At 34.9% G+C, this 13,881-nt stretch overlaps 1 protein-coding gene across 1 annotated transcript; it reads left to right on the plus strand.

Annotated features, from left to right (window-relative positions):
- Window positions 1-6,402: 6,402 nt before the first annotated feature.
- LOC149257460 (uncharacterized) lies at window positions 6,403-7,713 on the plus strand. Its single transcript, XM_089369809.1, has 2 exons — window positions 6,403-6,935; window positions 7,093-7,713. The coding sequence occupies exons 1-2, from the start codon at window positions 6,568-6,570 to the stop codon at window positions 7,478-7,480; spliced, it is 756 nt and encodes a 251-aa protein (XP_089225935.1). The 5' UTR covers window positions 6,403-6,567; the 3' UTR covers window positions 7,481-7,713.
- Window positions 7,714-13,881: the final 6,168 nt, after the last annotated feature.

The raw sequence follows: 13,881 nt of genomic DNA on the forward strand, positions 1-13,881 counted from the left end.
GAAACCCAACTAAAGATATCAGTTCTGAGATCAAAAGCAACAGTTTGGAGCATGAGGGGGATCGATTTAATAAAAAACTACAAGACACTCCTAAGACAATAGATTTTCAGGAAACCATGAAATATCACACTCCCCTGCATACCTAGAAGATTACAGAGTCTGAGCCGATGGATGAGCAAGGGACAAGTTCACAATAGACATAAATCATTCCTGCTTTGCCCACCTCAAAAATTGTCCTAAAGGTGACTGAAATTCCTCCTTTAGATGTGTTCTACAACCCACTTCATAAGGCTGTAGTGAGGAGATAGAGGAAAAGAAGGAGGGTAGAGACACCCGAGATCCCACCTGGGAATGAGCCGATGGACATAGTCTCGAAGGGTATTCCTTCCAATCCAACTGAAAACTTGACCAAACCGTCGTAGTTTACATGGGCATACGAAACTGCCACCATGGATAAATCTACTGAGATATCTATTTTGTTAAGGGAAAAGGATGAGAAGATAGCGTAGCTCGAGCAACAGCTGCAAGTTGAAAAAGCAAATGTGAACCAGCAAGTTGCTGAAAAAATCACTCAATTACAGCAGAATATGGAAGTGTTAAAGATAAGCCATGAAGCAGACATTTCTGCAAAGAACGTACAAGTTCAAGAATTGCAAGAGGCCATGGAAAAATATGAAGATGTCCCTACTGTCGAGGAATTCATCAAAGAGGCACTAGAGCTAAATTCCCTCCTATTAAAACAACAAGAACAATTTTTCCAAAAGATGTCACATATCGCTCCTTATCTAATCACCAGTGACCAGCTAACGGATAAGGCGATTGACCAAAGAACTAAATTTACTGATCTAAACACAAGAATCTCATAATTCATCGAGTGGCAAGAAACAGAAGAGGGAAGGAGGGCTAATCTGCCTGAGATCGAGGAGACACATAAGGACATTCTATTCACGGATTGGGATGCGAGGATCAAACAAGATGAATTAGTAGTGGCAAGAGCAGCCGAGGTGTCGAAGAACATAGTAAAACTGGTAAACCACACTTTGTATGCCACCAACCTGGTGAAAGAAGGAAACCCAAAAATACTGCCCGATTTAAATGACTTGCATAAAAGCTGGAAGGAAAGAGCGGAAATTCAAAGGGAAGCAATCGCAAAGTTAGCAAAGACTGACTAGGAGGCGTATTGGCAATACCTTGTCAAGCCACACAGCCAAATCATGACCCTTAACTTCTCACTCCATTCAACTCAGCGGATGCTACCACCTCTCACAGATGTTATTTTCGCAGGACAGGTCAGAACACAGTTTGGGGCACCTCCTCAAGTCAAACTGATGGTCGATATATGCGATTTAAAATAGAAGATGGCAGACAAAAAATCATCATCATAACCTCTGCTCATCAAGTCACTTTTATTTTTAGAGTTAGTTAACTAGTTAGGAGGAAGGTTGTTTGAAACCTCCTCAAATTTTTGTATAATCTATTTTTGAACATTAGTTAGAATAGTATTTATACCCTTCTCATGCATTTAGAGAAGGGTCCAGAATTTTATCAAAAACATTTGCAAAGAATGCACTTCTATAAGTTTGTGAATGATTTGATGAAATTATGGAACATGGTCGTTTCTTTTAAATATCAGACTACTTTCCTTTGTTGATGCACTATTGTATACTTGGAAGATAATTTGATCTGAAGAAAGGAGTTGATCTATGTCATTAGTCAAATGAGCAGAAATTCACACATATGGTACTTATATCTTGTATGATTAGTTATGTTTCTGTTTAATTAGTGATAACACTTCATTTTCATGAATTGTATATGAGATATGTTCTTTCTGTTAAGCATTAATTGCACTATTGTATGATGCCTAGCTGAAATTGTTTATTTTCATATATAATCATCAGATATATGCGATATAGTTTATACATTTCTTTGACTAACTATTTAGTCAAATAAATTATCTTTACACGTTATCACCTCTGTTTAATGTGTGATTGATCTTTATTGTCACATGTCAAATAGATATCTTTTTAGATCGCATATCACACAGAAATACCCGGGTTTATATTAGATTAAGTTAGCTAGAGATTTGCATGATAGAATAGGCCATTTAGTTATCGCTATCCTTACTACAATTGCTTTAAAACCACCCACTCTCATTTTAAAACCCACACTGGGAAACTGGTCCCATCATCCCCAGTCAGAGCCACCACTTTAAATAGAAAAGGAGTTGTCTTAAGGTCTGGACCGGGTGGTTATCCCCCATGTTGGAGCATCAGAAATCTGAGGCTTCAATAAGAGCTCAAACTATTGGAGGAGAAACAATTATATGCAAAAACCTCCAAATTTTTCTTTGGAGTATAGGAGGTGGAATATCTGGGTCATATTGTATCTCATGAGGGTGTTAAGGTAGACCCTAAAAAAATTAAATCCATTAAGGAATGGATAAAGCATCTGCAAGTATTTCTCAGGTTGACAAGGTATTATCGTAGGTTCGTTAAGGATTACGAGAGAATAGAAGCAACTCTAACAACATTGCTGAAGAAAGATGCATTTTATTAGACTCGAGAATCAACTAAGGCATTTGAACATCTTATAGAGGCAATGTGCCAAGCACCGGTCTTAGTTATGCCAGACTTCACATTTTTTTTATTGTGGAATGTGATACCTAAAGAAATGGAATTGGTTTTTTTTAATGCAAGAAGGAAGACCCATTTCTTTTGAAAGTCGTCCAATCAAAGGAAAGTATTTACACAAACCTATTATGAGAAGGAAACGTTGGCAATACTACATGCACTAAAAAAATGACGAACTTACCTAATGGGAAGATACTTCAAGGAAAAAATAGATCATGATAGTCTTAATTTTTTTTTGGAACAAATATTATCTTCAAAAGAGCAACAAATATGACTCACAAAAATGTTGGGTTATGACTTTGAAATCATCTACAACAAAGGGAAGAAAAATGTTGTTGCATATGCACTCTCAAGAATGGATGAGGATGTGGAAGCATTGCTTTGTGCCATTTCTATTATCTAACTAGATTGGATAACCAAAGCAAGGGATGAATGGAAGAATGATGAAGAAGTGTGGACACTCATTCAAAAGTTGTAGCAAGATCCCAGTACATCTGATACATTTAGTTGGAAAAATGATTCATTATGGTACAAAGATCGCTTATATCTTTGTAATAGTTCCCAACTCAATCAAAAGATTCTTTTGGAATTGCACACCTCTCCCTTAGGAGGGCACTTAGGATTTTTAAAAACTTACCACAAGGTCAAGACGGATTTTTTTTGGGATGGCCTTAAATCTAATATTCAAAAGTTTGTGGTGAAATGTTTGGTTTGCCAACAAAATAAAGTTGAGACAATTAAGACCCCAGGTCTGTTACAATGGTTTTTATCATAGGAGGAGTTTCCAATGAATTTTATCATAGGTTTATCCAAATCCAAAGGAAAGAGTGTCATCCTGGTGGTAGTTGATAGACTTACCAAGTATTCACACTTTTGTGCACTATCTCATCCATTTAAAGTCAGTACAATTGCTAATGCATTTATGGAAACAATTCAAAAGCTACATGGAAACCCAGATATTATTGTAAGCATCAGAGATCCCATTTTCACTGGAAATTTTTGGACGAAATTATTTTCTTGCCCGGGTACTCAAGTAACTCATAGCTTATCTTATCATCCTCAACTTGATGGGCAAACTAAGATAGTGAAAAAAGGTTTAGAAGAATATCTTTGTTGCTTTGTATCTGATAAGAAAACACAATGGATCAAGTGGTTACCTTTGGCTGAATGGTGGTATAATACTTCCTTCCGTACTAAAGCAAAAATGACCCCATTTATGGCACTTTATGGATTTCATCCATTATCCATCACATCATCTTTAAGAGAAAATTCTAAGGTTCAAGTACTGGAAGATCACATCGAGCATCAACAACAAGTTCTCCAACTCTTAAAGGATAACCTCACTTTGGTACATAATCGAATGAAACAACAGGAAGATCAACATCGCAGTGAAATACGTTTTGATGTATGTGGGTGGGTATTTTTTCAGCTACAACCATGGTTTACCCAAGTCCGAAGGAAAGTGTGTCATCATGGTGATAGTTTATAGACTTACCAAGTATGCACACTTTTTTGCATTATCTCATCCATTTAAAGCCAGTACAATTGCTACTACATTTATGGAAACAATCCAAAAACTACACGGAAATCCAAAGATTATTGTAAGCGACAGAGATCCCATTTTCACTGGAAATTTTTGGACGAAATTATTTTCTTGTTTGGGTACTCAATTAGCTCATTGCTCATCTTATCATCCTCAATCTGATGGGCAAACTAAGATAGTGAACAAATGTTTGGAAGGATATCTTCGTTTCTTTGTATTTGATAAGCAAACATAATGGGTCAAGTGGTTACCTCTGGCTGAATGGTGGTATGACAGTTCCTTCTATACTGTAGCACAAATGACCCCATTTATGGCAGTTTATGGATATCATCCATCATCCATGACATAATATTTAAGAGAAAATTCTAAGGTTCAAGCTATGGAAGATCACATCAAGCATAAACCCAATCCATTAAACTTGGATTAGAACATAATCGTAGTTCCCTTGAACATATCTACAAAATACCATGGGAAAAACCATCATGCATAAAACCATGCACAAAAAACCTTTAATAACAAATACCTTTGATTATCAAATCCCTAAGGCCACATCTCCTACATCTCTCATTGGACACTCAAATTATACTGAGCATATTGTCCATGAACACTTGAGCAGGAACTAAACTGTGTAAACAAGAATTACATTGTGTGAGCATGAAACTTTCCACTGACACAATAACTATGGATGCTTACATGTAATTGCTTCATATTACACAATGACATCCATAAAATGCCTTCAACACCCTTTTCCATCAATGGAAACTTTGCCAGCAATCCCAAGAAGGTAAAAACCACAACTCCCCCAATGCCAATTCCAACCTTTGTCACAAATAGATTAATCAAACCACCAATCAGAGCTAAACTCACCTCCTTTCCCCTAGACAAAAATGCTATAATAGCCCACGCTTCACTAGCAATTGAATATATTAGAATTAGAGAGCGACAGTAGTACCAACACCAGGACCCCTAGAGACCCACCAACCGATGAGGAGGATGAATGTCATTCACCTTAGGAGGAGAAGGTAAATTCAGACACAACAATGTCCTAAATAACAAACCAACCAGAGCAACCACTAACCCTACCAATTTGAGGAAATTGATCCAAGACGAATCAAAATCCAATGTGAACACGAAAACACAATAGACTTGTAAATGACGTTGGGAGAACTTTGATGCATCGTTCAACAATCCTGCACAAAAGCACTACTTCATTAAACCCCACCATGCATATCCAAGAACTGTATAGTAAATACGAACTCTACATGACCCAAAAATCCTTGTTTATCATACTCTATCTAGGCACTGTCACCTTGAGCTGCAAAAATGATAAATTACTGCTTTTGCCATAATTAATTAACAAATAAATCTCGACATTTCCTTACTAGTATTTTTAATATTAATTAACATTCTAAAACTCTATTCCATAATAAACACACTTATCAATATAATTATATATTAAAATAATATTATATTAAATCTTAGACCATTACAAAAATATAAAATTTAATAAACACATTATCAATATAATTATGTATTAAAATAATATTATATTATATCTTAACTCATTACAAAAATACGAAATTTAATAAATCTTAACTCATTACAAAAATACGAAATTTAATAAATCTTAACTTAGTACAAAAATGTCATACTTAAATAATGAAAAATTCAATTTTTATCAAAAAAATCTTTCAAAAATGATTTCACTTCAATTTTTTATAAATAAAACATTGATATTTTTATATGTTATATTTAATTGAATATTATAAATAAAACATTGATATTTTTATATGTTATATTTAATTGAATTTAAAAAATTTAGAATGAGAAAAATTGAAAATACGAAAATCTTTTTCAATGCTACTTAACCGAAAACAACCATACCATTATAAAAATTAAGATTTTTGAAGTTAAAATATGACACGAGGGTAGTTTGAAAGTCTGCTATTTCTTAACATATTTTTTGTAATTTTATTTGATTAAAAAGTGTAAAAAATATAATTTTAAAAATTTATAATAATATTTAGAATATTAAATTTATTTATATATTTAAAAATATAAATTTATTAAAAAAATTTAATATCACCCAAAGTCATATCACCATATTCCTTAAAAAAACAAAAAGTTTCATATCGCCCAATACCTATGAAAGAAACCCGGAACGAACCCAAAAAGATATTAATAAATAAATCAAACAGGAAAAGTTACTTGTAATGTCTATTGTAGTTACACATCCAACGATAACAGGAACAGGTGAGTTGTAATGGATGCCGGTACAATACATTTAAAGAACGCTAAAAGTTAGCTGTAATTTTGAGATCGACATAAAAATACTTTTCAAGCAGCCAATAGTTCACAGAAGGTTCACACAAGGGCTCTGGTAGATTTCATCAAATGGCATCTCCGCCTGCCATGACCGCCCTCAGTTCTGATAAGATAAACATGAATTCCAATCTGCAGAATGCCTGGACTGTACCATCTTATATTACTGTTAAGAAGATGAAGATGAGAAGAAATCCCCAAAAAAGCAGCAGCATTGTCAGAGCTCAACTGGTACAGTTTCAAGCAAAGAGAAGGATGGATGTTCCGTTCAGACAAGGAGCTAGGAAAGGAGAAGATTATATAAAAGAAACAGAGAGGATAGTGAAGATTACATTTCCAGATTCTTCGAGGGTTAACTATTTGGGTGACAATCTCTGGCGAGCTCGTCTGAGGCCTGTCACATTCTTCACCGTTACGGCCATCCCCTTCTGTGATGTCAAGTGAGTTCATTCATGTTTAAAAGCTTCTTAAACATCACCCAGTTTCAATTTCTTTGTTTTTTCATCTTTTGAAAGCGACCAAATGTAATATCTACATGGGGTTCTTTTCAAATTTGGAATTATTGTAAGCTATTTCTGTGAAAAATCTGCGTTGCAGGGTTTTACACACAAACAACTCCCTCCAATTAGCATCCAATAGATTGATTTTAGATATAAAAGGTCTTCCAGGTCAGAATAATGGATTCGATTTCCAATTTAATTTGCAAGGAGAGCTTCTTGTACACAGGGAGTCATCTTCGGTTTTAGAAAGTGAGCAGACTCCCAGCTTCAGAGGGTGGGTTACAATGGGGTTAGATGCGAATCTTCCGTTACCCTTCTCTTTGATGCCAGATTATATTGTTCTCCCGGTTGGGAATGGTATCTTGGATCAAATTTTAGGGGCCATGGAGAGAGAATTGTCTTCCAGAATTATAAGGGATTACAACATTTGGTGCCATGTTTCGACTCAGCTAACTGGTACAGTTCCACAACTGTCCGCTCCATGAGTTTTTTACTTTTCTAAATTCTGAGTTTGAGCATATCAAAATGTATCACTGTTTGGTATTTTAGTGAATATAATGTATATAAATCGAATGTTAATAGAGGTTAAATCTTTTCTGTACTTTTGAATCAGAGAACAAAGCTGGTCGAAATACATTGAAGTTAAAATATTAGTTAGTCCCATGAATAACACAGATACATCTCAGGTTAACGTATTTGATATCAAGAAATTGAATGACATGGCCTTGGAGTGTTGGTGATGTTCTTCTGTTTTCCATTTAATGCTACAATAGTTTTAGCTTTTTTATATCTATAAAAACATTAGATCTCTTCTGATGCAAATTTGATGCACCGAGATTTCTTTTTGAACATTTTAAAAAGTTTCAAATAGTATTCAGTACATTGTAAAATGATTAAAAAAATAGAACATTTTAAAAAGTTTGAGACAGCATTCAGTACATTTTAAAGTTTTGCATTACAGGTAGATGTTAGGGTGGTTTAGGTAAAGTTGATTGGGTCAAGTTGACTTGTGGTTTTCATGTTGTTATGTTTATAACAACTCATAGTTTTATTTATGGTATTATTCTCTAATGTAATTTATTTAAAAACTCAACAAAATCAATGATGATTATTCCCAGCAGCTATTAAAATCAAACAACAGTATCTTTAAACACATCCACTTCTCTCCATGTTTTATAATCCTAACACTAACGCCAAGATAAGATAAGTTGCAATATCTTACTACTCATAATTTCATTGTTTTGGTACTGTGTAATCGATATTTTCGAAACCAGTTTGTGTGTTATCCATCTCTCCTTAAATTCAGAGTTTAAGGTCAAACTAAATGCAGATATATTATGATCTCATTGACATAAAACATATCAATATATTTTTATATTGCTTCACGTTTGGTGAAAGTCCATGGAATTCAAAACATATCAATATATTTTTATTTTGCTTCACGTTTGGCGAAAGTCCATGGAAGCCAATATATGTTACGAGAGATGGTTGGAAACAACCCAGTTTTTTTGAAAAATGAAAAACAGCATCCTTGATTAATCGCTTGCATCAAGGAGTGCTCTTTGGAATGGTCATTGCTTGTGTACACAAAAACAGAGAACTATCCAAAACTATTTTTATCCCAAGTAGCTGCTACTTCAGGTTAACGTATTTGATATCAAAAAATTGAATGACATGGGCTTGGAGGGTTGTTGATGTTCTTCTGTCTTCCAATAGTTTTAGCTTTTTTATATCTATAAAAACATTAGATGTCTTCTGATGCAAATTTGATGCACCGAGGTTTCTTTTTGAACATTTTAAAAAGTTTCAGATAGCATTCAGTACATTTCTAAGTTTTGAGTTACATTCTAAAAAGATAGAAAAATTAGTTAGATGTTAGGGTGGTTCAGGTAAATTTAATCTGGTCAAGTTTATTTGTGGTTTTCAGGTTCCATGTTTATATATTTCATGTTTATGACAACCCATGGTATTATTCTCCAATATAATCTATTTAAAAGCTTAACAAAATCAATGTTAATTATGTTCAATGGCTATTAAAATCAAGCAATAGTATCTTTAGACACTTTCACTTCTCTCAATGTTTTATAATCTTAACTCTAATGCCAAAATAAATTGCAATATCTTAGCATTCATAATTTCATTGTTTTGGTACTGTGTAATTGATATTTTCGAAACCAGTCTGTGGGTTATCCATCTCTCCTTAAATTCAGAGCTTAAGGTCAAACTAAATGCAGATATATTATGATCTCATTGACATATAACATATCAATATATTTTTATTTGCTTCACGTTTGGTGAAAGTCCATGGAAGTCAATATATGTTACGAGAGATGGTTGGAAACAACCCAGGTTTTTTTGAAAAATGAAAAACAACATCCTTGATTAATCGCTTGCATCAAAGAGCGCCCTTTGGAATGGTCATTGCGTGTGTACACAAAAACAGAGAACTCTCCAAAACGATTATTATCCCATAAACACAAGTAGCTGCTACTGTTATAATGATTCCACATTCAAGTAGAACACACAATCTTTTTGTAATGATGCAAAATTCTATTATTTAGATAACACCTTAGAAATTAGAACAAACAAACACAATCAAATTAAGATAAAATTATTTCATATGAATAACATTCCACCAGTTATTGATCTTAAATATATTTGACCCACATGACCAGTCATTTTGGGTGATACTACCTGCTTCCAAAAACATGTATTATTCAATCGTCACGATGCTGTTTATTAGCCAAGGTAAGTCTTCTTAACCTACAGAAGCCTACAGCTTCACAGCCGTAACCTTCAGTGAGGTTCTACCCCACATATTCCTCTTGCAGAGGAGGCTATTTACAATGACTGGTTAATTTTTTTTCTTGTAACATGTCCTCCCGATGTTGGTGTTGTCTTTCATTGGATTGGATTTCTCCAGGGCTTTCCCATTTTAGATTTTTATATAAATTAATGTTTAATTTAGTTATTGGTGTGACTGAGAATTTATATCTATTTTGTAATTATTAGCCCAACTAATAAATAATTGTTGCAGTTGGCTTTTTCAATCTTGTATTTAAAGTGGTTAATGGTTTATGTAATTTTGTAGTTTTTTTCCCCTAGTTTTTATGATGATTGTTGTTTTTGTTTGAGATGCAAAGATCTTATTGGAAATCTAATAAAGTGCTTCATTGCCATTTAGTGCAATGACATATTTAATTTCAGTAAAGCACAATTGAGACAATTTAAGAATAAATGGGCATGTTTCAAGATGAAGTGTGATTCCTTCTTTAAGTATTGATCCATTTACTATACAATCTTATCTAATCCTCCACACACAAGAAGCCTTCTTATAAACATATTCATTATTCATATAAATGTATAACCGCAAAATGCATCATATCATATACACAACATAACTTACATTTATTAACTAAAGCATAACCATTACAGTGTTAACCTGCAATAGGAATGTGGGTCTTCACGATTGAACAATCTCAAATTTGTACTTAAGACACTCTATCAAACTTACCCACAATGATTATTCATTTTCCCATAACCCTAAAGGATGTACATATGCAATATTTATTTGTTACTAAGGGTGACTATCTCAAGAACTAACTAACCTAGTCGGCTAAATAAATACAATCCATTATGAATTAACTATCATTCAACCTTAGTTGCAAAATGCTTATGTTCCTTTTGTGGTGCTATTACCTTAATGAACTTATCATACATGGTCAAAGTATTCCTAGTGGCGCATTGTCTATCATGTTGTGCAACAATCCCTAAAACAAAACAAAGGGGTCAACTGGCCCTAACCACATATGTAATGATTCACTTGATCAGAATTGTAACCTCAAGAAAAGAACTCAAACCCTTACATTTTGGGTAAAAAACACCAAAATAACTCCTCGAAATGAAAGTGGTGCTATTAATAGCAATGTTAGCACATAGAGGGTGGACCTAGGTTCAAATGATTTTGCTAACAAAGCCCAACAAACACTGGCCCTTTTGGCAACACTTGTAAGCATGTGAAGTCTCACCCGAGGCATCTATGTGGATTGCAAGAACTAGGACAATTCTACAGTGATGAAGGAGATGGGATTTTTACACTATCATTACTATTTTGATTATGTAATTACTTGCTAGTGTTTAGAAAAAGAAATTAGGGTATACCTCAGTTTTGTGCAATAAACCCATTATCCATGACCATCTTACAAAATTTTAATATGAAGATATAAAAAACAACACAAACTGCACCAAAACACAACATATAAGCCAAATAGATCATTCTATAACTGTGAAGTCTTCATTACAAACAGGTTTATCATAACGCACCAACCTATTTTATTCCTCATTACAGTGTAAGGCTTAATCAATACATATAAGCTTAACATCAACATCTCCTTTACTTTGTGACATTGATCTATTTATAGTTTTACACTTGGGTGCAAGCCGATAAAAAACCCCCTTTTACTATGGGTGGCAAATATTACCATGGGAAAAAACATATAACATAAGCCTAACAACTTTCCTTACTCTTTGCAGTCTCGCGTGTTGACCCTTGGCTAACCTTCCTGCATAGTACCCTTCTACATAGTAATCGTCTGCGTAGGTCCCAAAACGTATACCCAAAAACACTGCTCCAACAGGGCCCTAACACTCACCTCTGGCTCGTCCTCAAGCCACTCAGACTTTCAGTTGTTCTACCAAAATCATTGGTTTTTTGTCATCACAACAAAATTTTTGAATGTCTATCTTTCAGTATCGACCTTTGCCCGCCCTTCTTTTTCTTGCACCAAAATTTGGTCCATGAGACTTTAGCTTTTCCTCCCCTTCTTGTACTGCTTACTTTACTATTTGATGTGTTGTGCCAATATCATCTGTGACTTTTAGTGACTCATCTTGTAAACTTTCAATCTCTTGTGCTAACATATGGTTGTTAGATCTCATTTGCTTGATTTGTCTTATCAGTTGCACACTCTCCATCATTGTCATCCTTCACTCATTTAGTGGCAAGGTATTCAAATTATCCTTAAAGTTTTTGTATCTTTTTCTGTGTAGTTTGAATTCTCTACGCCACTTCTTTTAGTCATTCACTTTCTAGCATCCTTGTTCATACTTGCATGCCTTCTTCATAGAATTAGTTGCATTTTGCTCCTTCTCCCTTCTATCTCGCTCTTCTGGTGGAGTGCTCGATGTCATTTCCATCTCCAACTTTACAACTTTTGTTTTGAGGCCTTGAATGGCTTTGCTAATCTTTATCACCTTCCCCTTTGTTAGTGTGTCCACCTCCATGGGGCCTCTAGGAGGTTGTTATACACCTCCTCCATTGCCTTCCTTAGGTTTGCTTCTCTTTGCTCCACTTTCTCCTTATCTGCTAATAACTGCATCTTTTCTGCCTGCACCACCTCATGTGATGTTGACAATCGTACAAACTCTATTTTTGTTGTTGCTACATGGAATTATATTTTCTGTGTCACACTTAATTGTAACTAATGTAAACTATCCTGTGATAATTGTGATAAGATCAATTCTACATGACTTAGTTCTTTTGTGCACTGTTGCATGTCTTTGATTGAAAATTCCATCGCCCTTGGTGATATCTGTAGTGCACAATGCTCTGCTGACGTTGTTGATGGTTAGGATAATGTCTGTCTCAGTTCTATTATTATGGGCACATTTTGAGCCTTTGTTGGCTTTGTCCCTGCTAGTTGCGTCATGGACAATTTGCTTCATTCTAACAATTGTCACCGCTGCTCCAACTATTCTTGTGTCTTCACTTGTATTAGTTATTGTTATTGTGTGACTCTTTCCATTACCTCTTCTGTTTTGTCTTTCATTTGATTATTGATTCTCTCTAAGTCATCATTAGAAAACAACTAGATTTGGGTGGCCCTTGGCTTGGTTGATTTCCTCTTTAGCTATGCACAATAGGTTCTTATTATTGTCTGTTTTTGCTTCCTCTTCCCCTTGAGTGTCTTTTGCGCCATTCCCTTGCTCATTTTGTTGCACAGACTTGTAAACTAATTCTTTGTTGCTACTTTCTATGTTCTTTGGCTTCTCTGTCCTTGTCATTGGGACCTTCCATTATGCATCCTAATAATTGATTATATTGTTGACTTCATTTCCCGTCATCCTGTAGCAGCTTTGCAATCATTGCTTCGCTAGATCATGTCTCAGCTATATGTACATAAAGTGTGGAGTCACCTTAAAGCACATGATCCCCTTATAATGCTTCTACTTTTTGAGGTGGTATGTGCAGTGTGTGCTCAATTGCCTGTTGAGCCCCTCCTTGTACACATTAAAGTGACATTATTGTCCTACTACCTATTTTTGTTCATAGTGTGCCATAAGGGGGCATACCCATGTGCAAAGAAAGGTTTGTTTGTCACTTCCAGGAATTGTGTCTCTCCAAGTTCCCTCCATGCAACAAGTGTGATCAGTATTAGGAGCCACACATATTGGAACTCTGTGTTGTCGTCTTGCGTTTCTTGACAATCAATAAAAAAGTGGTCAAGTGAAAACATGGCCCATTTCATCTAGACCACTATTGCAAATGTAGTTGTTATTGGTATTGTTAGGATTCCAAGAAACTCTCCTAGGTTGTAGCTCGAAGATGCCTGGTAACATATAAATTTAACTATTGTTGCAAGGTTTAATGGAAGGAATGATGGTTTGGTTCAAGCCAGATAACCACTTCTACTCTGTTTCACTCCAGACATGTGTGAACACCCTCAGATTACAAGGCTTTAGACCACCAATGCTCATAGTTTAGATACTTAGGTGAATATGGAGAATACTAACCACACCAGCAAATACACAAGACCGTGTGATGGCCGGCTGCAACTAGTACAGAAACCTGCAAATCTAATCTATTAATGCAAAGACAAGATGACAA

Source organism: Pinus tabuliformis, chromosome 6 (genome assembly GCF_031772625.1).
Source record: "Pinus tabuliformis cultivar Carrire ecotype Pingquan chromosome 6, CPIR1, whole genome shotgun sequence".
In the NCBI taxonomy this organism is placed as follows: Eukaryota; Viridiplantae; Streptophyta; class Pinopsida; order Pinales; family Pinaceae; genus Pinus; species Pinus tabuliformis.

Bases quoted from the DNA above. Each gene is read 5' to 3' on its own strand.
- LOC149257460 (XM_089369809.1), top strand. From the start codon at position 6,568: ATGGCATCTCCGCCTGCCATGACCGCCCTCAGTTCTGATAAGATAAAC. The intron at 6,936-7,092 runs GTGAGTTCATTC...TCTGCGTTGCAG, and splicing joins ATCCCCTTCTGTGATGTCAA to GGTTTTACACACAAACAACT.